Source organism: Canis lupus, chromosome 22, assembly GCF_011100685.1.
Source record: "Canis lupus familiaris isolate Mischka breed German Shepherd chromosome 22, alternate assembly UU_Cfam_GSD_1.0, whole genome shotgun sequence".
NCBI classification, from domain to species: Eukaryota; Metazoa; Chordata; class Mammalia; order Carnivora; family Canidae; genus Canis; species Canis lupus.
The window spans coordinates 7,489,098-7,516,351 of NC_049243.1; the positions used below are offsets into that span (position 1 = coordinate 7,489,098).

A 27,254-nucleotide genomic window follows, 5' to 3' on the forward strand; every position below is an offset into this window, starting at 1 on the left:
ATGCCCATCACCCAGTCACCTCATACCCACCCTCCCACCCCACCCCACCCCACTCCACTCCACTCCCTCAACCCAGCGACCCTCAGTTTGTTTCCTATGACGAAGAGTCTCTTCCGGTTTGCCTTGGGGAGGACATTTAGAGATGACTAGTCCAACTCGCTTTGCTTTAGGCCTCAAACACAGAGGCTTTCTTCAGGCCACAGGACTGCCTGGTGGGGGAGCTAAGGCTTTCCCAACAACATGGGCTTCCTGGCTTTCCCTCCCACTTAGGTGCAGCCCCACAGTGTGGCATTCCTAAAAGCACTCCCTGAGCGGGGTGGGGGTGGGGGGCCACCACCTCAGGTTTCCCTGCTGAGGTTTATTGTCCAACAACAATGATGAACAAAAGTGGGGCAGAGTGGATTTTAGATGACTGTGTGCTGAGGGCACATGCTAAGGGAAGTCGGCTCCAGTCAGGTAGACACACAAGAAGTAGGGGCCCTTTTGGAGACAGTGTTTCTTCTTCTACTGCCTTCCAGAGTCCTCAGTCCACTTGTGGAGAGGGGTCAGTCAGCTTCCTGCCCCATAACAACCTCAACTATTTGGCCTCTTCGTTTTAGAGAATACTACTCACCTTAAAGTTTTGGCCCAGGGGGTCCTTAAAGCCTCTCCTGCCTCCTTCTTTGGTGCTCTCTGCAAGCTTCTTCTCCGCCTGTGACTCAGTCCTGTCTATGGCTGTCTCCCCGCAGGGCTGCAAGAACCAGCAGCATCATGGGATCTCTTTATCCCCAGCACCTAGTGCAGTGCCTGGCATGATACACTCCACAGTGCTCATGAGACTTTAGCCCATCGTAGAAATACATATATGAATGTTTATAAAGACGGTTGATCCTTGAACAAACATGGGTTTGAACTGTGCTGGTCCACAGATTTTGTCGACACAGTATAGTAGTCCTGTAAACATATTTTCTCCTATGATTTTCTTAACATCTTCCCTAGGCCCCTTTATTTTAAGAATACAGTATGTTATACATATGACATGCAAAAATATGTCTTAATCAGCTATTTTGCAAACTGTAAACAGGAGGCTATTAAGCTTTGGGGGAGGGTCACAGATACATGATTTGGGTCCAGGGTCAGAGATACATGATTTGAGGTTGAGCAGATACAATTCCATTCCCAGTTTCAGCACCTGCTAAGTATAAGACCTTGGACGAGTAATTATACCTCTCTGTGAAACCTGTTTCTTCATCTATGAAATGGGCAAGACAGAAGCACCAGGGATCGCTGGGAAATTTAAATGAGATAATGTTTTAAATCAGAGTTTCTCAAAACTTCAGTATTCATTGGGATGACCTAGAAAGCTTGATAAAACAGTCTGCTGGATTGGTAGTTGCCAGAGATAGAGGGTAGGGGTACAGGAAGTGGGTGAAGGGCATCAAAAGGTACAGACTTCCAGTTAATCTGAAAAATACTTAGTGGGCATGAAATTGGAGTGTAATTTGGCAGTAGCTCTCAAAAATTTAAAATTTAGATATTCTTTTATCTGTTCCATTGCTAAGAAGTTCTTAAAAAGACACTTATATGAATATGTCAAAAGATATGTCTGAGGATGTTCATTGCAGCCTTATGAATACAGGAATACTCCAAAGATATTGCAAGCTCAGTTCCGGGCCACCACAATAAAGGGAGTAGCACGATAAAGTGAGTCAAATGAATTTTTTATATTTTTTTTGGTTTTCCAGTGCATATAAAAGGTTTATTTATGCTGTTGTAGTCTATTAAGTGTGCAATAATATTAGGTCTAAAAAAACAATGTATATACCTTAATTTTAAGATATTTTGTGGCTGGGGCACTTGGGTGGCTCAGTGGTTAAGCATCCGACTCTTCATTTCGCCTCAGGCCATGATCTCAGGGTCATGAGATCAGTCTTATGCCAAGCTCTTCACTGGGCAAGAAGCTTGTTTAAGATCATCTGTCTCTCTCCCTCTCTAAAGATGGATAAGATAAGAAGATAAGATAAGATAAGATAAGATAAGATAAGAAATAAAAATACTTTGTAGTTAGAAAATGCTAACCATCTGAGTGTTCAACAAGTTGTGATTTTTTTTGACAGTAGAGGGTTTTGCTTGGTTGTTGATGCCTGCTGACTGATGAGGTTGGTGCTTGCTGAAGCCTGGAGTGGTTGTGGTAGTTTCTTAAAATAAGACAACAATGAAGCCTGCCACACCAGTTGACTCTTCTTTTCACTTGAATACCTAGAGGCCATTATAGGGTCATTAACTGGCCTAATCTCAATATTGTCGTGTCTCAGGGACCAGGGAGGCCCAAGGAGAGGGAGAGAGATGGGGGAACCACCAGTCAGTGGAGCAGTTGAGCACACACATCTATTAAGTTTGCCGTCTTACGTGGGTGTGGTTTACAGCACCCCAACACAATTGCAATAGTAACATTAAAGGTTGCGGATTCAGGGGCTCCGGGGTGGCTCAGCCGCTTAAACATCTGCCTTCGGCTCGGGTCATAATCCCAAAGTCCTGGGATCAAGCCCTGCCTCTGGCTGTCTGCTCAAGAGAGGGCCTGCTTCTCCCTCTCCCTCTGCCTGCCACTCTGCCTACTTGTGCATGCATGCGTGCTCGCTCTGTCAAATAAAGAGAAAAAAAAAAAAGATCACTGATCAGTATCATCATAACAAAGATAATGATGAAAACTTTGAGGGATCCCTGGGTGGCGCAGCGGTTTGGCGCCTGCCTTTGGCCCAGGGCGCGATCCTGGAGACCCGGGATCGAATCCCACATCGGGCTCCCAGTGCATGGAGCCTGCTTCTCCCTCTGCCTGAGTCTCTGCCTCTCTCTCTCTCTCTCTCTGTGACTATCATAAATAAATAAAAATTAAAAAAAAAAAAAAAAAAAAGAAAACTTTGAGATATTGCAAGAATTACTAAAACACGGCACAGAGACATGCAGTGAACAAATGCTATTGGAAAAATGATGTTGCTAGACTTGCTGGACGTAGAGTTGCCACAAACCTTCAATTTATAAAAAGCAGAGTATCTGTGAAGTGTAATAAAGGAAAGTGCAATGAAATGAAGTAGGCCTTTAACATGCATATTGATGGATTTCCAAGATATGTTAAGTGAAAAAGAGCAAGTTTTAGAATATGCTCAGAGCGGTCACCTTTAAAGAAAAGAACTGGATGAGAGGCAGCTGATGGGAAGGTAGCCTTTTACATTTTGTTTTGTTCCTTTTTCTTTTCTTTTTTAAGATTTCATTTATTTATTCATGAGAGACACACAGAGAGAATCAGAGAAGCAAGCTCCTCACAGGGAGCCGGATGCAGAACTCCATCCCAGGACCCCGGGATCACGCCCTGAGCCACCCAGGAGTCCCTGTTCCTTTTTCCTCGTTTACATCTCTTACTTTTATTTAGTCCCTAGGGATAGGCTAGGCAGGGGGATTTACTGGATTTTAAAAGCCTAACAAATGCTGCGTATTGTAAAGGAACCATTAAAATTATAATATTCCTCTTAGATTTTTGTTTTGATACCTCTCAACATGTTTGAATATATGCATTGATAAGGGGATCTACAGTTCCTGAAATGCATAGGGCTTTATACAAAACTTAAGAAGCCACCATCCACCTAATATCTTACCATTTATTTGAATCGTGTCACTATTCTTTGCTTACTCGAAATTTGCTAAAAGCATCCTATTTCTTTTTTTAAAAATATATATAATTTTTTTTCTCTACTGTGTCACCATGTTTCTCTTCCTGTCCATTTCCCAAAAGAACCAAATACCTCCTCCAGCCAGGAAGTTAAGAGATGTGATGCCTTGCCCGTTGGTGTCCTGACCTCAGGTTTAACACGGCCGTGATGGATTCACGGTGTCACGCAACAATGCTCTTTTTTACTCATCTCAAGAGAAAACCCCAGAATGCCCTTTTTTTCCTCCTCCACTTGAAATTCTAGTCCATGCCTCCCTAATGTATGGGTCTGACCGTGTTAATTCTCTATTTCCTGGGCTTCCTGCCAGGCTGACTGGCAGGCTCCTCTGAGCTCGGGACCCAGAGTGAGTAGTCAGGAATCTCTCTGGGAACCTCTTCTAGCAGCTTCCCCTGTCCGCTCCTCCCTCTGGCTTTGTCTTGCTCCTCTGGGTGTCCTGAGAGCCTGAATCACTCCCTACATTTCCTCCGTTATAATTCTTCAGTCTGGGAGCCAAGACTCATCAAGTCTACCCTAGCTTTTCGTATTTAAAAACAACAGTAACAGCACTGGGTGTTATACTCTATTTTGGCAAATTGAATTTAAATAAAATATATATATATTTCTTAAAAGTAACAAGCCAGGGTGGGGGAGGTCAGCAATTTCATGAGTTATGTGTTTTTCTTTGGACATCATTTCTGAGCTATTCATGGAGGTTGTGGAAAAATGTTTTCCCTTAGAGGAAACCCAAAGGTCCTCTGAGTTCTACAGGGTTAGGCTCTTGGATGAGCCCAGATGACATCAAAAACAGAAATTGAGCTCGGAAGATTTGTTTGAGGTGCTCTCTTTGGGCAAGCCTTCTGCCTGTAAGGACTTAGCTTCCCCAGATACTTGGGACACTAAAGGGATGGAGGCTCTTTCACAGCTGTTTAGCTGGAGCATGAGATGTGGGAAGTGCAGGGACTCTAAGGAAGAATTCAGTCCTGAGGACAAAGAAGAGAAAGGTCTGGGTTTATGTTCGGAGGAGGAGCCTAACCTTCCTCTTCATTGCTTCCAAGGCTCTCCTGCTCAGAGCTCAGAAGTCAGGAGCCTTGTGCAGCCTGAAATTGGAGGTTTTGAACTCGGTGGTGCTCTGCTCCTTCCCAGGGAGCTTGTTTAAATGTGGCCTGTTACCGGGTAAGTGGGTGTCCTGTTCTGAGCTCTCCTTCCCTTAGACTGAAGACAAGTGCTCCTGAAGAGAATTTATAAACTTTTCTCTCAAGTGAGAAGTATGTTCTGAACTCAGCAGATGTCCAAACAGTTTGAGGTGAGGGAAAGTACTCAAAAAAGTTATTAAATTATTTAGTCTTGGGGCACCTGGGTGGCTTAGTGGTTGAGGGGCTGCCTTAGGCTCAGGTCATGATCCCAGGGTCCTGGGATCGAGTCCCATATCAGGTTCCCTGCAGGAAGCCTGCTTCATCCTCTGCCTATGTTTCTGTCCCTCTCTGTGTCTCTCATGAGTAAATAAATAAAATCTAAAAAAAAAAAAAAGTAAAAATCAATTAAAAAATAAATTATTCAGTCATAGGGATTTTTTTTAATTCTGAAGGCTACATACATAGATGCATGAGTTATGTGTATGTATATGGGTATGCATGTGGACAGGATCATTAATAACAATTAGTGAAGTGGTAAATTAATTAAACAAGGGGAACACCAGACAGAGGTGGCCCTAATGTGGTGGAGGTACACATAAAGCAAACAAAAATCCAAGTCTATGAATGCCTAAAAGTTACCACAATCAAAACCTAAGGACAATAATCACAAGCAGTCAACTGAACTTTAAGCTGTGACCAACCCATGATTTCCTTGTTGTGCTTCTGCTGATTCTCTGTAAAAGACTATTTCCAGCTCCTGTTCTCCTAACCACTTCCAGTTAGGCACTGCCTGATTCTATCCACTTTTGCTCAAACACTTCAGATTTTTAACAGACCTCATTTTATCTTTTAACAAGGGGTTTGCAGTTATAAAAAGTGATTAGCAATTTCATCAAAGCTCTATTTATCCTTCCCTTACATTCACTTATAGGGTCTGGATATAAGGGACTCTATTTTGACATCTAAGACTGACATTCAAACATACGGGGGGGGGGGGGGCGGGATTCACTTTTAATTTTTTCCTGATTCTCAAATAACCTAATTTAGGCAACAAACTTAAAGCATAGAATTTGGTGGTGGGCTGGGGGAGGATTTGCAAGGTGTGAAGGGTAGATTTGAATTTTCTGACTCAACTCCTGTTGATAATACTTCCAAAATGTTTAAGTTTATAACTGATCCAGGCTCAAGCGGGGCCTTGGGCCGGTAGTCTCTAGCCCACTAGGGGCAGTCAAGGCACTGGTTGGGGTTGGTCGATCTGAATTTGTTCTTCTATAAGCTACTTTTTTGAACAAATACCCATACCATCTTGTTTACTATTTATGTCTTCTCTGAGCTTTTAGGTAGAATTTTAAACATTCAATTTAGTCAGTAACTGCTTATAGTTTTATTGTATAGAGGACAAGTATTGTGAATTATACCAGGGAAGTAGTGAGTGGCACTCAAATTCAGGGACTTGCTCCTTGGTGTTCCCTGCTGGAGACAAAGAAGAGTGGGGGCTGGGGCATCTGGGTGGCACTGTCCCTACTCTTGGTTTTGGCTCAGGTCGTGTTGTCAGGGTCGTGAGATCGACCCTCAAGTCCAGAGCCCACTTCAGATTCTCTCTCCCTCTCCTTCTGCCCCTCCCCACTTCTCTCTCTCTTTCCCTCTCTCAAATAAATAAATAAAATCTTAAAGAAAAAACTGTATGGTCCTTACCTGTGACATCACTACCAGTGGTCATCCTGATTTATGATTTTGAAGATCTGATATCTTCGAATCACATTCATTAAGGCATATTCTTTGAGGTGGCTTTACCCTAATGATGATGAATTTATGCTGATCCAAGCACTCTTTCTGAGTCCTTTTGTGTGCCCAAGAACTTTCATTTGCAAGACAAATGGCTGGTTCAGGGGCAGTCTGCAGAAATGAGAGAAGTAAACTGGGCCTTGGAAACACCGTGAGACTATTTTTTTAAACCTAAGCTGGAGTTCCACAGTGTTTGCTTTGGGGAGGAGTTCTTTATTATTTGTTAATATATGCGGAGAAAGCATAAAACTTAATAAGTATAAAGCTAATGACATTTAGTTTTGCTTTTAAATAATTACCCTATTGAAAAGAACACGATTGCCCAAAATTGAGAATGACCCAGAAAATTTAAGAGCTGTCTCTTTCTGAACCACCCTTATGTATCTTACCTTCACCTAGATGACCTTCAGATATGTCAAATTCAGCATGTTCAAAACCAAACTCTTTACCAGTCTCTCTCAGCCCTCCCCCTGTGCTTATCCTCACAATCTCTGGTGCACCTCTCAAGCTTGAGACTCCTCTTCTACCCCTCTTCTTCCTCTTAGCAAGTCAGCCACCGTCCTGTCAACTCACCCTGTCACATGACTCCTGGATCCTGCCTCTATTTCAGTGCTCTGCCTTACCTCAAGCCATCACGTTTCCCGAAAGAATCCAACTCAGATGTGCGTCCTCTGGCTCTAATGTATAGAGTTCACCATCTGGTGTAACATCCACTGTCCTTCCTTCCTGATCCATCCTCCATCCTCCAACCTTGCAGAGTCCTTTCATGACTCCATACAAGCCTTTGTACTGGGGAGCAAGCATTGATTCATCACCCAAGACCTAGCAACAATGCTGCCTTCTTTGGGGGTATTTCCTGACCCCGCCTACTGATTTAGTCACTGTGTCATCCATACTTCTCTTGCATAGGATAATTAACTGCTCATCTTTCTCCCTAGAGACTGTGATTCTCCTCAGCAAATGCTGGGTGAAGAGTGGATGCTAAGCCAGATGGTGAACTCTACGTTATAGCCAGAGGACACACATCAGAGCGCTTAATCATATATTTCTAGCAGTCAGTCAAGTGCTTGGTAACTAGAGGATCTGGGATGTTTGCTGTATGAAGGAATGGATGGATGGATGGATGGATGGATGGATGAGTGGATGGTTGGATAGATGGATGGATGAATTGAAAGTTTACCTTGGGATATGGTAACAACATGTTCTAAATAACTGAGGCACTTTGCTTCAAACAGGAAACATCTGCAGTGGTACATGGCTTGAGTAGATAGTAGAGGATCTATTTTTACCCTTGACCCTGTGCAGTGTTTGGCCACTGGGCCTTTCTTCCTATGTGCTTTCCCTTCTGAATGCTTCCAAGTGTATTACTGGCCTCTCTGACCTTCCCCCTATTCCACAGACAAGCATATGAACAGGTAATTTCCTTTCTAATGTATCCCCTCTATTAACAGCCTCTCTTGACTGATGGCAGAATTTTTACTATCGTCACCACCCAAATACTCAGCCTCAGTACTTACTGCCCCTTCCCCTCTGGATAGCACAGTTGTCACTCTTCTAAATGATGCCTATTTTTTAAAAAGCTCTACTCTGAAAGCAATGGGGTCTGTTACTCTTTAACAGTCTCATGATTATAGGTAATCTCATCTGACAGTGGATCTCACCACTGCAATATTGGGTTGACTGCCCTGTGTTGCCCATGTGGAAGGTAGCTTAAAATCCCCGGTGACCCTGCCCGTGTACAGACAAAACAACAGGAAGCCCAGGCAGTGGGGCAGAACCAGTTCTCCTCCACCAGCCATGCTGCAGTGGAGCGAAGCAGAGCCCTGGGAGTTGGTGGTCAGGTAAATGTCAGCACTTAGAGCAGCACGATGAGGCTAGTCTGGCAGTGTGACTTCCTCTAGATGAAGTCGGGGAAGGTTGGCGCAGGTACCCATGGAGAGTGTGAGCGAAGGTGACAGTACATCCTCCTCTTCAAAGTGGAGTGTAACAAGTACATCATGTGACCTGGATGATAAAGTTTGATAAATAAGGAGATTCAGAGTTGGGATTCTCTCAAGGTAGAAAAGAGTAAACACAGAAGCCTCCGAAAATTACCCATTGGTTGGGAAAAGGTTGCTCATTAGCATTATAAGATATTTATAGTGTGGTAAGTGAACGGAATCTACTTTCTTCCTCTGCTCCATCATACACTTGTTTATGTTGTGTGCTAATTTTTAAAATTGTGGCACCAGGTGCTGTTGTTCTGTGGGGATTATTCTATTACTCTTTGCCATACTTTGGACACCTGGAAGATTTGGAAGAGCTTTGATGCCCTTTTTTATAATAGAGCCTTGGGAATCACTCAAGAAGGATTTATGTTAGATAGAATATCAGCATCCAGGAGAAGCTAATTCTAACTGTGCCTTCCTAACTAAATATTCAGAAATTCAGGTTTAATCATATGGTTAATTCAGGGCTATAATTTCCTTAATCCCATGCTTACTAGATCAATAACTGTTTAAGCAAGATTGGATCTGCAGTTGGTTGGCTCCACCCCCAACATCCACTACTAAGAGCTCATCCCTTTCTCTATATAACCTTGTCCACACCCCCCACAACACTTACCATTCCAATAGCACTTTGCCTTGGAGCCACAAAAGTGCTAAATGAAGTCAAAGTGAGAGAGTTAGGACTCCAAGGGGTTTGGGAGGGCAGCCCTGTGAAAGTGAAAATGGCCAAACTGAATGGTATGTGGTCGTGATGAACTACAGAGAGCGCCACGTGGTCTTGAAATGCGATCTGCATGCTTGTGAGGCTGGTTGGGTGAGCCTCGGTCTGTCTTGAAGTGGAGGCGGTGGCTCCTGTCCCCCTGTCAGAGGGCTGGAGGGCTGACTGCAGTGGGCGCAAAGGGCTGGGAGGGACGGGCGGGAAGGAGAAAGGAGCCAAAGAGTAAAAATGGCCCTTGACGTTGAGGGGCAATATGAGACAACTACTCATTGCCCCACCTCAGAACTTGGAAATGGTAATGTCTTCAGAGGCCTGCAACTGAGTCCTTGAGATGGAGACCCAAAAAGCAAAAGATTTATGTTTGGCTCTTCCTCATTCAGCCACTCCACCCCGGCTTCACTTCTCAGCCTCCAACCCAGGCGCTACTTTGTCCATATATCTGTATCTGTATGCCAACACCAGATCTATAGCTATAGATCTAGGTATATAGACATCCCAAGTCACATTTTTAAACAAGAGCTGCAGAATGCTTGGAAGCAGATGCCCATGAACTCTTCCCACTCGAATTTAGAATGTGTCTTAACTTAAAGTTATGGAGACAGACTTGAAGGGAGCCATCCCCAACCTTGCTAACATGTAAGTACAAAAAAGGCACAAATTGGATGGATATTGATGATGTTATTTCTACTGTGACATCATCCATAGACTCCTAGTGTCTTTGCTTTGCTTCCCTATAGTGATCACAACATAAATTACTTGTCTTGTTTGACTTCCTTGTTCACCAAAGTTGAGCAGATTGTGGCCGTTTTCAACGCTTCTACCAGACAAAAAGCTTGGGACCATTTCTCGAAAGCTCAGCGCAAGAACATAGACATTTGGCGAAAGCATTCTGAGGTTGGTGATTTTATTATTACTTTTTAACCACCATCACACAGCCGGATTGGCAGAGAATAGTGTGGCTGCCGCCGTTTCGGTTTTTGTTGCAGTGGGCAGCTGTCCTGCCTTTGTCCCATCGCATTGTCAGCTCCAAATCCAGCTCAGATCTGTGCCTTATCCAGAAGAGCAGCTGACTTCATGCTTAGGAAACAGAGTGCTTTTCTCTCCTGCGAAGGAGAAGAGCATCTCTCCCATTCATAGCAAAGAGCTCGGAAATAAGCCAAGACACTTTGCCTGCTGATTCTGAAGAAAAGTGTAATATAAAATAGAGAGCTGGCTTTTAAGTAAATACGGAGGGTTTGGGTTTTTTTTTTTTTTTTTTTTTTTTTTCAGTGTTCTGTAACAGGACGATGATGATTTACTCTTTGGGCTAGAAATGGCAAGTATGCCTTTCTTCTGTGCCTTCCCATAGTAAACAATGCCTTAGTCCCCTGTGCTAGCCAGCCGGTCATATAGCAACTCTCCCCAGAGCCCCTCTTCCACAGGGGAGTGAATGTCCAGGCTAGCCAGGGTCCACCCTTCTCCATCAATGCATGTGCAAAGTGTGAGTATCCACTCCAAGGAAAGAGGCCAGAACTTGACCTTTCTTGCCACCTAGAAGGACCAGAATGTGTCACTAGTCATTGGTCGTGCAGCTGTTATTTTTAATTCCACAGTGTAGTGTACGCTTTGAACCTGTAATTTCAAAGTAAGTATACTATCTTTGTTTGCTTATTCGTTTTTTTGTTTTTGTTTTTGTTTTAACGAGAGAATGTTTCTCATTTGGATGCCTCTCCATCTCTAGCATGTTAATATTAAAGTTCTCCAAATGATAGTCCCCTCTTTCAAAATCCCAAAACTTATAGAAGGTAAGGTTTGCTTATTTAACGATTTTGGCTCACCCTTGTAAAATAAGTGTTTTATATGGAGTTTGAGGAACCACAGAGTACTATAATATCAATCATTTGGGTAGCATTTTAAGTGCCCATTAACTAATGCTAAATTAGAGCTGAATACCAATGGCACTAGATGTAACATCCACATGAATACCAAATGAATTCTTTATTATCACTGTTATTATGGCGAATACTGAATGACTTCACAATAATGGGACACTTAAAATGCTAGTGCAATTTATTGTTCAGAAGGACATTTTTTTTATTTTGTTCACAAATACTTAAGAAGGTGGCTGGCAACTGCTGTAGTTCTCTTCCTCTGTTCAGGCTTATGAGGAAGGAGGAAGTGGGATTTCTCTTTAATTTTTCAGGAGCCAGAAAACACAAAGGGTGCTTACCTGCTGCTCTTTCAGACACTGAATCGAGACCCGAGTCAAGGTTGCTTTTCGGGAGGAGAGAGTCCTCGTTGACAATAAAATACACGAATCGAGGGTTATGAAAACACAAATCGAAATCCATAAACTGTGGTTCAGATTTGGGAACGATGGGTCTATGAATTGTTTAATTATATGATTTTTTCTTCCTTCACATAAACACCAAACCTGATTAAAAGAAATGACAAAAGAAAGGCAAGCGGCATTCAGGCATAAAAAGGCCATCATTAGTAGCGAGTGGTAGGAACTATGGGTTATTGATCTAAATCACGCCTCCCACCTGCCGGGCCCCCCTGCCCCTAGCCCTGCGGCCCCGAAGGAACAGGGGGGGCTGTGGTCCCCGCTGCTGAGCAGGGCACACCAGGGCTTCCAGCTTTGTTCCAAGGAAGCCTGCTTGCTTTGCTCGGTACACAGGGTGAGGCAGAGACGGATGATGCATGCAGTCCTGAAAGGGGCTCCTGCAAAGGCCCTGTGCCTCCCTGCCACTCCCACCACCTCTTTTGATATTCTGGGAAATAGAATTCTAAATTACCTTTGATTTTCTCTCCTACATGTCGCTTAATTGATTAAATACCAGTTGGTAATTTAACATTGTGGATGATTTCTCTGTTGCGTATAAGCTTGATAATTGGCTTGATTTTTCCTGCATTCCCATGTACAGCATCTGTTAATTATCTGCAACACCTTTACAGATTTATGAGAGTGTACGAGCGATTTACTGCTGAACCAGAGACACCCTGTGGAAACACCCTCGGCTTTTTTTTTCCTCCTCCAATTTTTTTTTTTCTTTTCAACACCCTTCCCCACGAGAACAGCTACAGTATGACAGTTTGTCATTAATCGTGGGGACGAAACAACAGGCCCTTTCAGCCTCATTTATTCTTTCCACCTGACTTTTCCTTGTTTCAAGTATTTTCAGGCCACCTCTTTGGGAACTGGGTTCTTTGTCAGTAGAAAAATTAGCTGTACACAAGCTAAAGACGTCCTCACTAATCACATGTGGCATCCGCCTCCAAGACCCACTGGTGTTATTTAAGGCAGAATTGGCACCTCTTTTACTGGGTGGCATGGTCGAGTAGGGCAGGGCATTGCCCATAATCCTGGTGGCCTCTCAAGACTCCCTGTGATGGGCATCCCTCCCCCAGGGACCCTGACCTCTGCCCTCCCTCCCCTTTCCCTGCCCTCTGCAGTGGTGATTCCCAGGGTTCAGAGCTGACCATGCAAATACTATTAGCAATAATTCTATTTCTGTCCTATCACAGTCAAAAATCTGTGAGTTAAGGAGAGAGGAGAATTCTGAGAACCTGCAACACAGTAAAATAGGCACATCCATCCAATGGGGACTAGAACTATGTTTAAAATCACACCATTAATACATTAGATGTCATAATTTAGTTTTATTGTTATTCATAGATTTATTATAAAGTAGAATTATTTTAACTATTTGACTTTAATTTATAGAGTCTTCAATTTCAGAGGGGAGAAAAAGAATAATGTAGTCCTTTCCCTGTCTTGTTTTTGTTTTGTTTTTGAAGATCATACATGTAAAAGAACAGGATTGATAAGAATTCACAAATACACAATATTCAGCTTAATACAAAGTAATGTAGGGACGCCTGGGGGGTGCTCAGTGGTTGAGCGCCTGCCTTTGGCTCAGGGCATGATCCAGGAGTCCTGGGATTGAGTCCCACATCGGGCTCCCTGCAGGGAGTCTGCTTCTCCCTCTGCCGGTGTCTCTGCCTCTCTCTCTCTCTCTCTCTCTCTGTGTGTGTCTCATGAATAAATAAATAAAATCTGTAAAAAAAAAAAGTAATGTAATTACTTACCATGAACAATTATAGCATCCTGGTTATTAGGCAAGGAAGTAAACAATTTATTGTGATTCTTTACTTCTTACAGTGCGTTTTCACATATACTCTTTGACTGTGGTCAATCCTCTCTTAAGTAGGGAAAGTAAGATATGATCCTAAGATCTTTAAGTGATGTCAAAACAACTATCACGACAAAAACACTAACCCCTACATGATGATGTGAAACATCAAAAGGAAGGCATCTGTTTTATTTTGTCCTCAGCATCTTTTGCATTTTACCACTTGGATGTCTGAATGGTGTGTGCATGGGATCACACACGGGCATGCACACACATGCAGGGGCACTTTTTTTTTTTTAAGATGTTATTTGAGAGAGAAAAAAAAATCATGAACAGGGAGAGGGGCAGAGGGAGAGAGAGAGAGAGAGCTCATGCTCACTTCATTCCAGGACCCTGAGCCAAAGGAGACGCTTAACCGACTGAGCCACCCAGGTGCCTCTCAGGGGCACCATTTTGCATGAAGAATTGTAGTGATCCACATTATCAACTTAAAAAGCCAAGTGTCCAGCATAATACTGAGGATCTTTGCATGCATTAGCTTATTTTATCCTCAAAACTATTATTATCACGGTATTCCAATGAGTAAATCGAGGTTAAGAAGAAACATTCCTGAATTTACACAGTGGGTCAGTGGTCGACAAGGCCTTATATAAATGCCATCGTGCATATTTATCACAAGCTCTGAGTCCCTTCCGTGTGTGCGAGTCATCATGGCAAGAGGCATTTCTGAGTAATCCTACCAAGTGATGTTATTATCCTCTTCTTGGCAAATGAGGAAATTGAGACTCAAGAGATTAAGTGATTTTCTGAAGACCCCTTGCCTAGTCATTGGCCAGCAAGGATTTATCCTGGGTTCTCTCCACTGCCCACACCGTCAGAGCTTCCTTCTAGATTAATGCAGGGCAGTGGCTGGGAGGGAAACACTCCAGATTCTAAGCGTTCATCTGTCAGTCGTAATAAACCAAAAGACCATTGGGAAAAGGTATGTTGACGTGTGTCTGTGACTCTGACATCCTCATATCTTCTGTTTTCAGGAGCTCCGGAACGCTCAAAGTGAGCAGCTCATGGGCATCCGCCGCGAAGAAGAAATGGAAATGTCAGATGATGAGAATTGTGACAGCCCTACTAAAAAAATGCGAGTCGATGAATCAGGTAATTCTGGTAACTGCCACGCACACACCTGTGAGGCATCATAATGCTCTTCCAGGTCTCAGATGGGGCGTATGTTTTGGGAAATGGCCACATAACTCACTTTTATTTGAGTTATACTAAACTTTTCATCTTTGAGTGACTCTGCCTTTTATTAATAGAACTTTCAGCTCCTTCTCGGGAACATGGTGATTTAAATTGCTCCAGTTGTTTCTCCATCCGTAGATCTGGGGCTGTTGTACTTTTCTCAGGGATATTTGCCTGTTCCCATAAAAATCCTTTTCCAGAGCGTGGCAGCCACTGCTGATGCTGAAATACACATAAAATTTGGTTGCAGTCGGTGTACTTCTTACGTGGGAATTGTGTAATCCCTAAAGAAGCTTTCCAGCCTCTGAGCCAATGTGCTGGGGAATTAGACGTTTTTTTCCAGTAAACTTTACCGAACCTATAATCAGAGGGGTGGCCCCATTCGGTACCAAGAAAGGAGTATCAGTCCTTGAGTCATAAAAAGGAGAGAAGCTTAGAGAGAACCTTGCTTTATGTGCTCTGCCTAAAACCGAGAGGCTGATTGAAATCTCTCTCCTCCAATTAGATGTAAATCTCTAGTATTGCAGGCAAGAGAAGTGCTCACTCAAATGTGGGAGACACCAGGGAGACCGCATGTCTGAGTGGAAGAGTGTTGTGTAAAGGGCCTGGGAAGGATCACGATTGCCACCATTTCCAAAAAATGAAAATCAGGGGGATCGCATAGATTTGACCTGTCTCTTCATATGAACCAGTGACCAAAATACTCCCCCGTCTCAGGCTCTTTAACAGAATCAAGAACAGGAACAGAGGATCTCTGCTAATGTGTTGGCAGAAGCCAAAATCAAGATGCCAACATGCTCAGGTCAGCAAGATGGCAACGTGGTCAGAGCGCTCAGTTTCTCCAGGGTTTAGCGAGGGCCAGGGGCATAAATAATGATCCCAAGAAAATGCTCCACATCCAGGCAGATACAGAAGGGAGTTTAATTTCTTTAGAGTAGTGGTTCTTGAAAATGTGGTCCCCAGTCCAGCAGCATCAGCATTACCTAGGAACCTGTTAGACATGTAAATCCTCGGGCCCCACTCAGTACCCGAGGGATCAGAAACTCCAGGGGAGCCGGAGGTGGGGCTGTGGGATCCAGCAATTCGTGATATAAATCCTCCTGGGAATTCTGATGCATGCTGAAGTTTCAGGACCAGTGCCTTAGAAAATTTCCCTTTCATCCTCAAATTCCACTCGTTTAAATCGTTCAGAAGCTTAGCATAAAAGCAGGCACCGTGCCACTATTTTTTGAAGCCATATATCCTTTGTCTGAAAACCGAACCTAGCATTTATGTGTCAATGTATGTCTCTTATTAAGTGGATATGAGATTTCTCAGGACGGCTTGATTATTGGGCTTGGACTTGTTTATTTGAGGATGGCGATTTCTAGTCTGCAGACCTTCATTTATCAAAAGAAAAGAGCGAGTTTTAGTGTGCATTTCTTAAATTTAATGAGCTCTTGTGCTAAATAAATAAATAATTTTCACCCCTCAAGAAAGAAAGCTTTCATCATTTTTGAAGTATCTAGATGAGGGGCAAGTTTACATGAAAACTTGGACTTTTAATGCTCTTAGAAGTTAGGTGTAGAAGAAAAGAACTGAGTCCATCAGAAATTCTTATGGGGGGTGGTGGTGGTGACATTTCTTTTTAAACAAATTGTCATTTTCCCAAGGAAGGAATGTGTGTAATTTCATAGTTTGCTCGGAATAGGATGAGAATAATAATGGCTCACAACGGTAGGCTCTTATGGTTTCACTCATTTGTGGAATTATAAGAAGTAGTGAAAGGGACTCTAAGGGAAAGGAGGGAAATGGAGTGAGGTAAAATTGGAGAGGGAGCAAACCATGAGAGACTCCTGACTCTGGGAAACGAACAAAGGGGGGTGGATGGGGTAACTGGGTGATGGGTGCTAAGGAGGGCACTTGATGGGATGAGCACTGGGTGTTATACTATATGTTGGCAAATTGAATTTAAATAAAATATTTTTAAAAACAAACAAAAAAAGAACAGTAGGCTCCAATGGGAAGCCCTATAGACTGTGGCAGCAAGCATGGCCCTGCGAGATCAGCCCCTGAGCAATGCTGCAGAAGATCCCAGAGACCCCTTTGCTCATCGAGGACACGAGATCCTCTCTGGAAGCTTTAGTGACCAGACTTCCTCCCAGATCTCTGTTGGATTTGTCCCCAGGCATCTGCTAAGAGCCTGAAGCAGAACATGAACTTGTGGTTCTCTAGGCTTGTTCCTTGGTCAGCGGAATGAACGAACACAGCACACAGCGTGTTCTACACCGCGTGCTTGGGGAAGAGATGGCATAACTGGAGTTCAAATGCCAGGTCCCCAGCAGCTCAAAGTCTTTGTCTGTGCTTTCCAGAAATGAGATGCACCAGAGAACGTGGCGTGTGGCTTATGGGGAAAGCTCAGGACTAATTAGGAGGAAGGGAAAGCAGCTAACCTTTCTCACTCCCCTGGGCCCTGAAGATCCTGCCGAAAGGCTGGCAGCTGGTTTTGCTCCAGCCCTGCATATTTGGGGACCTCACCTGACAGCAGGGATGTCCATCTGGTCCTTCGACCAAGCATCAGCTGCATCCCTGCAAGCCACTGCAGGGAGGGGAGGGTCGGAGGCCCTGCAGCCTGCAGGAAGCGCACCTTTCCGTGGTATCATCAGGCCCCTCCACTGTCACGTCAGGTGCAGGTTTGCATCGCAGAACACGGATCTCATTCACTGATGGGAACTGCCCAGGGCTGACCCACAAGTAAATGCCTCTGTTCTTTTAAGAACCCCTTGCCCTCCTCCTCTCTGCTAAAACAGTGAGCTTTTTGCCCCCAACCTGCCAAGACATCTTGGGAATTCCAGGGGGGAACATCCTTCAAGGAGCCTCCTGCCCCAGAAGACCAGGGACAGGCCCCCCTCCTGCAGGTGCGTGAGCTGGGGCCACCAACGCCTCCGTGGCTCTTCCCCTCCTCCTAGAGCCGAGCCCAACCTGCATGGGTTTTATTTCTGAGGGGGAGGCGGAGAGAGAATCAACTTTGTTTGGTTTTAGAAAGGACAGGATTTATTACGTGAGGACTTCAGGTGATAGCTTGGGTTTCTTTTTTACTTTACTTTTTTCAATCCATATTCTTCGGCCTACCTCTGTTCTTCTGGTCGTGAGGAAGGTGTCTCTGTACTTTTGCCTTTTCCCACTCGGAATCACATAGTGTGTCTTTGGCCAGACTTGCCCCATACTGCCTTAACGACCATATAATTCCGGGCAGGCAGCTCACTCTTCCTTATCAGTTGACTCTAAAAGGGGAAACGGGAGTGTGCTAGAGCAAAACTGAGATGCCGATAAAAGTGAAAATGAGTTTTGTTAATAAATTTGAAAATCAAGACAGATTTATCGAAGCATTCATTCAAGAAGATTGGCATCCTGCTCCAAGGTCTACGAAGATAATTTTTGATAAAAATTCAAATTTACTGCCACAGAGTCAGCCTTGTACTGGAATTAAGCCCAACTTTGAAAGCCAAATCTACTGCTCCTTCTTTCCCTCCCTCCTCCAGGTGGGCGTGGGGAGGGGAGGCAGGGAGAGCACAGGGTAAAAAGGGAAGAGAAGAGGACGTCTGTCCAGAGCGTAAGGCCTCACTCGTGTGGCAGAACCCGATTGGTGGTAGCTCTGTGGAGTCCCTGCAGGTAAAGGCTTCCCCACAGTACTTACAGTGTCACCATGAACTCCACTGTCTTGGTCACCCTCTGGCCCCTGGCCCTGGGCCTTCCACCAAGTAAGTGAATTTTGTTGAGACTTCAATTGCATATTCCCCTTCTTCTGGTCTTCTTGATGCCTTTGTCCCATTAGTTGATGGGAAGGCGGTAACCCTGAGAACATTTGCTCTAAATTTAAGTGGCAAGCATTAAGAAGCCTGCTCAAACGAGAATGATTCATTTCTCCAAAGCGTGCAAAGCTTTTATGCATTCAGAATCCAGTGCCGCGTGCCGAAGAGGCTATGGCCCAGGGAGCTGACACTCAGCATCATTCTAATTACCAACAAACATTTGTCAAGCCCTTCTTGCGCTCAAAGCACTGGGACCCAAGGGATACGGAGAGGGCTAGACACAGTCTACCCTGTTCTCAAGAGTGTGAGATGTTTTTTGAAGAGAAGAAATACACATTTTAAGTCAATGAAGGTACAGTAAGTAAAAGCATAATGCCAAATATGTTCCAAAGCCATTGCTTGAAATTTAATATAAACCAAAATGAATATCAGTGTCCAGCATTTGCACCTTATCCAGTATATGGTAAGTAGAGATTGTACATTGAACACAAATTTTAGAAGAGTAAAACTGAAATCTCTTTCCATAATAGACAACCCTTAAAACATTTCCTAATGCACAAACAAATGTTCTCCGGTTTTAATTACACCTCATTTAAACTCTGAGCTCTTCATAGGAGCAAATACTCTTTTAATTATGAAAAGTGTTTTCTGGGTTGTTGATTTGCCATGGAAACTCACCACATGTAGGTACAGATTTATTTTTGTTTTAATTTCGGTAAGATGTCCAGCAAGGATTTTCTGCATCTTTCGGCTAACTGAATCAAATTAGGGACTCACAATCAAGTTCAGTTGGAATTAGCAGTATTTGGTCTGAAGAGTCCTACGGGTGGCTGGAAGCTTGAGGTTTAAAAAAAAAAAAAACTAATAGTAATCCTTGAGCTCTTCGGTTTTTTTTGTTTGTTTGTTTGTTTGTTTGTTTGTTTAATAATTTATTTATTGGGGCACCTGGGTGGCTCAGTTCAGTTAAATGTCTGCCCTTGGCTCAGGTCATGATCCCAGGGTCCTGGGACCAAGCCCCTCATTGGGCTCCCTGCTCCATGGGGAGTGTGCTTCTCCCTCTCCCTCTGCCCCTCCCCTGCTTGTGCTCTCTCGCATGCTCTCCCTCTCTCAAATCAATCTTTTTAAAAAAAATTTTTTAAAAGATATTTATTTATTTATTTATTTATTTATTTATTTATTTATTTATTTTAAGGGTGAGGAGGGTCAGAGGGAGAGGAAGGGAAGCAGACTCCCCACTGAGATCATGACCTGAGCACAAACCAGGAGTCAGGAAGTTCAACCCTACTGAGCCACCCAGGCGCCCCTCCCCTTCCTTGATCTCCCTGAGTAGCAGGACTCCCATCGTTTTTTTCTGATCCAGTTTATTTCCTGTACATGAGTGCTTTTGAAAGACGTAAAGGATACCCAACAGATTACAGCTTGGTACAAGCCTGAGAAGACGATCACCTGGCCCCACGCACCAGCCTGGGCACAGAAGGAAGGAGCCTCTGGACACCTGCGTCGGGTCCTGCAGCCAAAGGGGCCCATGGCCCTCGCAGCTGGTCGGAGCTTTTAGGAGACCCTGCATGTGACCTAAGCAGCCTTTGCTCTGGCGGTGGCTGGGAACCCGGCAGAGGGACAAGAGCACTAGGACATGCAAAGTGAGACGGTGAGGCCACAGCCGTGCTGAGCACCCCACAGACCCCCCAAGGCAGGGGCACCAGTGGTGGGAGGCAGCTAGGAAGGATAATCTGTTAGCAGACGTCTGTCCTCACATGTGGTGACAACCCTCAGGAGAAACAGAGCTGCGGCATGTGGCCATCAGCGACCACTGACTTGAAGACGAGCATTTTATTTTCAACCACAGCAGAATGTCTTCTGGGACTGCGAGTGCCAAACAAAGAAATGTGATTAATTAAAACGAATGTGGCTGAAAGATGATGAAATAAACCTTCTGATGTGAACTGAGCAGCCTGCCTCATTCCCAAACTCTTGAAATGGAGCTTCATCCTCAAGGAGCCAAGGCTTTGGCTCCCCAGGCCCAAGCCCCTTCCCTTTCAAACCTTGCTAATCTTACCAAAGGAAATCAAACAAATACGTATTTCAGGTAGATTTTCCAGTTGCTTGATTTCATGCGTAGTTCCCGTTTCTTTTTTCATAAAGGACATGTTTTTGAAGAGTGTAGAAATATTTTTTTTTTTTGTAAATTGCTTTATCTTTTGAATGCAAGAGACAGAAGCTATTAAACTGATCCTCAAGCATAGGAGTCCTTTGTAGTGGAAGCACTCCGGTCCCACCAGACTGTTTGTCTGTTTTGTAAAGTCACATTTGAAGCCTAAGCTCGCTTTAAGCTTAGCCCCCTTATAATCTCATTTTTATATCAGTACCTGACAGTGCCACATTCCTCACATCTCTCACGTGTGCACAAATTCTCCATAAACACGTGTTTCCTATAAAATGGATTTGTTCTGCCGAAGTTGTGTTGTGTCTAGGAGCCCGCAGGTTTTGCCCAATGCTCTCACCATGCAACCGTGCGGTGGCTCCGCAAAACCCCGTAGAGTCCTCGCTGAGCATGTCAGATAGTGCACACCTGGTCCGTGCTGGCTTGGAGCTGGGGGTGGGTCTCCTAACGGTTTCCTGTGTGACAGCCCAGCACGTGGTCCCAGCTGCATTTATGGAGCAGGTTGCGACTCTGCTAAGCTCTGGCTTCTCGCCTAGTGACATGAGACCCTGGGGCCTGGGAGAGGGCTTGGGCTGATGGGCAGTTGGCAGGCAGAGGAGCAGAGTGAGGAAGTTAACAGCCCATCCTCACAAAGGCAGGACTGCAGAGACCAAATCCCGGGAGGAGTGCAGACAGGCCAGGGTGCAGCACGAGCCGCTCAGACCCAGCGCACGGCGCCCTGACGTCTCTCACCTGCCAAAACACCATGATCCAAATCACGGCTTATTATGTTTTCTGGGCATTTCATTCTGATAAGGTTTGCTGCAGGATCATTACATAGGAGAGTAGATTTAATCCTGTTTTCTTAGTGGGCTGTAAGGACACCGAGGGAATATTTATGTAATAAGATGCAAAGTTGCTATGGAAAATACTATAGCAACCCAACATCTTCCCAGAGTCAGGCAGCCACTTGTAACTGCAATCTAAATTTACATTTATTTTAGTGTCATTTTATCGACACTCTTAGTATCTCATTCTGACAGGATGTTAAAATATGTTTTCAGCTTGCATTTGAGCAAAATTAACACAGTGTTGTTGAAATTTAAGTGTGGCTTGCACAACTTCTGGAAAAAATCAGAATATTTTCGAGGGAGTTTAGATGACACAATCTGGGTAAGTTTTTAAGTTTCTTTTTTTTCTTTCCTAAATGTAAGAAAGAATTCCTTAGTAGTGTTAATTCCTAAGTTGTTCCTTTTCACTTGTAAATAGTAGGAATTTCTGATCCTGAAACAGGGATTATCCTTTTCAACACTGACATCATTTGTCAGGTGTCTGTTAGAATCAACTGATTCTAGTTGGTGCTTATACAAAATACTTTTAGTAGATCAGCTCATTGCCCTCCAGCAGCCTGTAACATTTGAAAACTAAAGTCTATTTTTCGTATAAAAACTATGCTTGGAAAAAAAAAAAAAACTATGCTTGGGAAAAAAAACTATACTTGGTCATTTTAGAAAATCTAGTGATTAAGAGTAGTGAAAAAAAGAGAAAACTGTTAGTTATCATACTACAGAAGATGGTTTCTAATCTTTTTTCTTCTGCACAGCTTACCTCTAGAAGCACTTATCTATGCACTTTTTAAGGCTCAGAAACAATTCTATATGATTTTGTTTTCAGACAGCTCTCCTGTAACAGTGGATGTTTTTTTAAAAGCTTCCTTTTTATATGTTAATGAAATAGAAATATAGAGAAAATGAGTGTGTATCTTTTCTGGATCATAGGCTCTTTTGCGTGAATCTTTGGGAATTGAAGCTATAATCTTTGAGGTGGTCAGAGTGGATACTCCAGGTTATTAAAACCCTGATAACTGGACCAGCCATCCCCAAAGCATCTTTTAGGTCCCTTAAATGTGAGTGTGGCAGAGAGGCTATAGATATGCGCTGCTTGGTAGTGGGAAGATAGTACCTATTGATTTTTCTTCTATACCTCTCCATCTAAAATCTTAAAGTGTGACTATAACACTGTTAAAGTGGGACATTGGCCAAAGGAATCAATACCAGACTACATTAAAACATATGCTATTACCAACTTCTTAGCACTGATATACTGTTTATGAACGTCACTGTCCTAATTCTCCTATGTTTCCATATTGCTTTGTTCATCAAAGCACAGCTGGTGACATAGTTATTATACCTTGACTCCTAACACTGTTGCCTATAAGCTTCGTTAATCAAAGACCTGACGATGCTCGAGCTTCTGTATGAATACAGCAAGTCAGGACAAGAGGACATCCTCTAGAATTCCAGGTAGCCACACACAGCGGAGTGCCTCGTGGCTAATAAAAAAAAAAGTAATCAAAAGGAGTAATTACTTTCTTCCCTTTCTTGGAAATTCTACCTATATGATACGATACTTCTACTTAGAAGCCCTAGACTTTGAAGTTTATAACAGTTCTCAAATTATTATTATAGTAAGCGCTCCGTGTCTAAATGGCTTAGAGACTCTTCTCTTCCTCGGGTAAATGCCCTTGATACCAGGGAGGGACTAAGGACTCAGCCCCTCCCCTCCAGCTCCTGGACACAATGTGTGAAGCCTCCTGGGAAGTGGTTAAGGAAAGGAGATTTTATTTTAGACTCCCCGTCAGCAGCAGAGAAGTAGGGAGAAACACTTCAAGAGCAGAAGTTGCAAGACGGAGTGTATTCATTCTTGTGCTTCACATTGGGTGCTGGAGATTTTTTTTTTTATGGGTGCTGGAGATTCTTTAAAGAGCCCACTGTAGCTTCGAAAGCTGCTGTGTCCCAGAGGCCCTTGCTTTTCCACATGAGGCACATGGGTCATTGCCACTTGAGGCAGTTACCTCAATTTTCAGTTAGCAGAACTACTTTAGAAACACATAAATATCTAACACTGGGATACTGGTTAATTAATTATATATCCATAAGCAGCCTGGAAAAAAATCTTACTCTGGAAGACGATATAATGGCATGAGAGGTTCTCAGTTTATTTGCTAAGTGATAAAATCAGTTACAAATCAATGTATGTATGGTTCATATATGTGTTGTATTTGCAATTTGTATGTTCAGGGAAAATATATAAGGATATAGGTCAAAATATTCATTCAGAGTGATTATTTCTAGATGGTGTGACTACAGGTGATTCTTGTTTTCTTCTCTGAGCATCTCAGAAATTTCCACAAAATATACATGTATTATTTTAATAATTAAACCGCAACAGATATTAATTTTAAAGTTACCTAGGAGAATCTGCGATAAAATTCACATCAATTGGGGAATGCCCAGCCATTACCAATCATACAGGAAAATTAAAAGTAGTAACAAATCGTAACCAGTATCAGGTGATGACAGTTTATTGGACTGCCTTCTTTTGCTTTACTTTAGGGAACTTCTACATTTAATTTCCAGACCACAGTGTCTTACAATTTCCTATTCTAAGGGCTAATCATATTTGTAGAACTATTAAATTAAAAGTCAGGGTGCCTGGGTGGCTCAGTCAGTTAAGCAGATGCCTTCAGCTCAGGTCATGATTCTGGTCCCAGGATTGAGCCCCACATCAGGCTCCCTGCTCTGTGACTCCCTCTACTCCTTCTCTCTCTTTCTTAAATAAATAAATAAATAAATAAATAAATAAATAAATAAATAAATAAATAAATAAATAAATAAAATTGTTAAAACAACAACATATATTAAGAGTCAAGAAACAATTCAAGTTCTAAACTAGGCAGATGTGTTGAATTCTACCCGTGGGGAGTGGCAATGATGAGTCTCTTCAGAAATGGAGGAGACCCTCAGAAATCATCCTATACAACCACCTCCTTTTTTCACAGATAGGAATGTGCAGTCACATGTTGAGAACTTATGTTATTTCCCCTAGGTAGCAAGTGGAAAGTCTAGAACTCGGTACTAGTTTCCTTCTTTCCAGGCTAGTGACCTTCATATGCCAACACTAAATTTAATGGGGGAAGAAAAAAGCTCCTCAAATGCCGTTAAGTGACATCATCAGAGTCAGTAACCAAATAAAATCAATCAAGGATTTTGAACATCTGCGATGTGCTTAACACCATGATGCCATTTGGGAGGCAAAGGTAGACTGGAGAGTTTATTACCTTAAAATGTTACTCCAGACAAAGCTGACAGGGGCTTATGTTTAGTCTTCCCATTATTTTCTGTATTTTCTACTAACTTAGAAAGAGATTGGCTTCAACATAGGCAGTACATCCAGCAAACTATTCTTAAGCCCATTCCAACAGAAATGCCAGCTTTTAAAAATATTCAGGAAATTGGCACAATCTCTTTTCTAGTTAAGTGATATTTATTTCCTCAAAAGCAATCTGTTCTGTGGCTTCAGGCAAGAAGAAGAAAAAATGCTTTGAACAGGTGAAGTACATTGGGCAGGAGCCGTGCCATGTCATGCATTTCCTTTGGTGAACCACACACCCTGTCACAACTCATGTTTTCCATTCCTGAACTCTTCAAGAAAATAAAGAGAAAAATCAAGATACTTCTCAAAACACAGGCACAGACTTGATAGTTGATCTGGAATGATCTAAGCTACAATATTAGCCCTTTTATATCCCATCTCAGCCCATATTTCCTTTGCATCGCCAGGGGCTGGGAGAGCCTATGAGAAGATCACCCGTTTATTGACTCTCTATCTAATTTCAGGACTTATTGAAGTGCTGTCCCTGCTTCCTTGTTCCTGGGGCTTTTTTTCCCTTTTTTTATGAGATGTACTGCTCAATAAATCTCAAAGTCTGAGGGACAGCATCTACAATAATATCAATCCTATTGAGATGCCTAGACTCAGGGATGTTTTGATCTGGAAGAGATCTTACAAGTAATATGTCCTCTCCCTCCCCATCCGATGGTTTAATGTAATGAGAAAAATGTGGGTGTTTTTTTTACCCCCAACAATAATTCGTTGAAATGCCAAATAAATTCTGCAAAGTTTATATTGTGTAGTTTTTGTAATTACAAGTTTTCAGGCACAACGTCAGTGACAATTTGGCAAATTTTGTGGAGGTAGGTTAAGATTTTATTCTTCTTTTGGTGATTTATCAGTTTTTTTTTTAAGAATTGTCTCTACTGCCATATCAGACTTTTGTAGTATAGTTTGTATAATCTGAGTATCCTAGCCATCCATTTCTTTATTCTTGTTAGCTCTTTGCCTCCATGAATTATCTCAAGCAATGTCGTAATACAAAGCAGTGATAAAATTAAAGTGAATATTCAGTGAATTCCTACAATGTATATGGGACTGTGATATCATTTGTCTTACAGTGCCAGAATTAGGAGAAAAATTAGCCAAGTCTTATAAGACTTTCTTATAAGACTTTCTTTCTTTTAAGTAATTGACACTCAGTCTTTGATATGAGAGTGTTGTTGATCTACTCTGAAGAATCCTCAGAGCACATGATCAGAGTTCCTTTTCCTGGAATAGTCCTGGGTCATGGGTCCATACAGTGTCTGCCCCCTGTGCCCTCAGCAGTTACAGCCCAAGTAAGCAGATACACTCTGACATAAAGAACTACGAGAGCAGGGCTTCTGGGTGGCTCAGTGGTTGAGCACTTGCCTTCAGCTCAGGGCGTGATCCGAGGCTCCTGGGATCAAGTCCCACATCAGGCTCCCCCGCAGGGAGTCTGCTTCTCCCTCTGCCTATGTCTCTGCCTCTCTCTCTGTGTCTCTTATGAATAGATAAATAATCTTTAAAAAAAAGAACTATGAGAGCAGAGATGATCTGAGAAGAGATTGTGTAAATCTGTTTATCTGAACTCTATCTTATCCCTGGTTTATGTTTTGTTTCAAGCAAACAAGAGTGAAAACATGATGATATGGGAGGGTCCTGCACCCCATATGTTCTTGAGACCTTTTCCTTTCTGAATGGCCTGCATATGGCATTGTACATAGTAGGTGGACAAGAATGTGTGAAATGACAGGATAGGAAATTAAAACTAGGAGGGACTAATTTTTAATTTGTTAAAGGACTTTGTTTCTCAGTTTAGGACACCCCCATCCTCACCCCCCCCAAAAAAAATCACGACTAGTATCCGTCTAATCCTCATAGTACTGACCATGTATTTCAGATGAGGACCTTGAGGTTTACTAACTTGCTCCAAGTCTCATAAGAAGAACTTGGCTTTAAAGTCCCTTCTCGTTCTTTGTCATACACCCTTTGCCTCCCTCATGTGTATTATCTATGTCTACACAACTCTCTGAAGTTGACCGGAGCAGGGACACAAAAGAGCATAGCCAGTGTTCTTCTCAAGATTACTGCTCCTCAGAAACAATATCCTGTAGTCCCCAAATCACTACACATGTCCACTTTTTATACTCTGTGGAATCCTGCTTCCTTGCTTCAGGGACTCTATGTGTTACTTTTTTTTTTAAGATTTTATTTATTTATTCATGAGAGATGTGGAGAAAGAGGCAGAGACACAGGCAGAGGGAAAAGCAGGCTCCCTGCAGGGACCCTGATGTAGGACTCGATCCCAGGACCCCAGGATCACGACCTGAGCCAAAGGCAGACGCCCAATCACTGAGCCACCCAGGTGCCCTCTATGTATTACTTTTTAGAGCAGGAAAAATGACATGTCCTTTCAGGTCGTTAGAAGAGCGGGGGGGGGGGCGGGGGCTATGGCAAGGTGAGGGATG

At 43.0% G+C, this 27,254-nt stretch overlaps 1 protein-coding gene and 1 long non-coding RNA gene across 10 annotated transcripts in view; one reads left to right on the forward strand and one right to left on the reverse strand.

Moving 5' to 3' along the window:
- ENOX1 (ecto-NOX disulfide-thiol exchanger 1) overlaps positions 1-27,254 on the forward strand; it is a 554,610-nt gene that overhangs the window by 423,209 nt on the left and 104,147 nt on the right. For all 9 annotated transcript variants that reach the window (XM_038569621.1, XM_038569620.1, XM_038569619.1 and 6 more), the window contains 2 exons: positions 10,095-10,201; positions 14,457-14,574. In XM_038569621.1, coding sequence (XP_038425549.1) covers positions 10,095-10,201; positions 14,457-14,574 — 225 coding nt within the window. The remainder of the gene's footprint in view (positions 1-10,094; positions 10,202-14,456; positions 14,575-27,254) is intronic.
- Positions 1,784-7,415, reverse strand: LOC119865188. The gene is made up of 3 exons (XR_005376283.1): positions 7,225-7,415; positions 6,512-6,712; positions 1,784-1,971 (listed from the first exon to the last, which is right to left on the reverse strand). It is a non-coding gene; the product is annotated as an uncharacterized LOC119865188 (long non-coding RNA).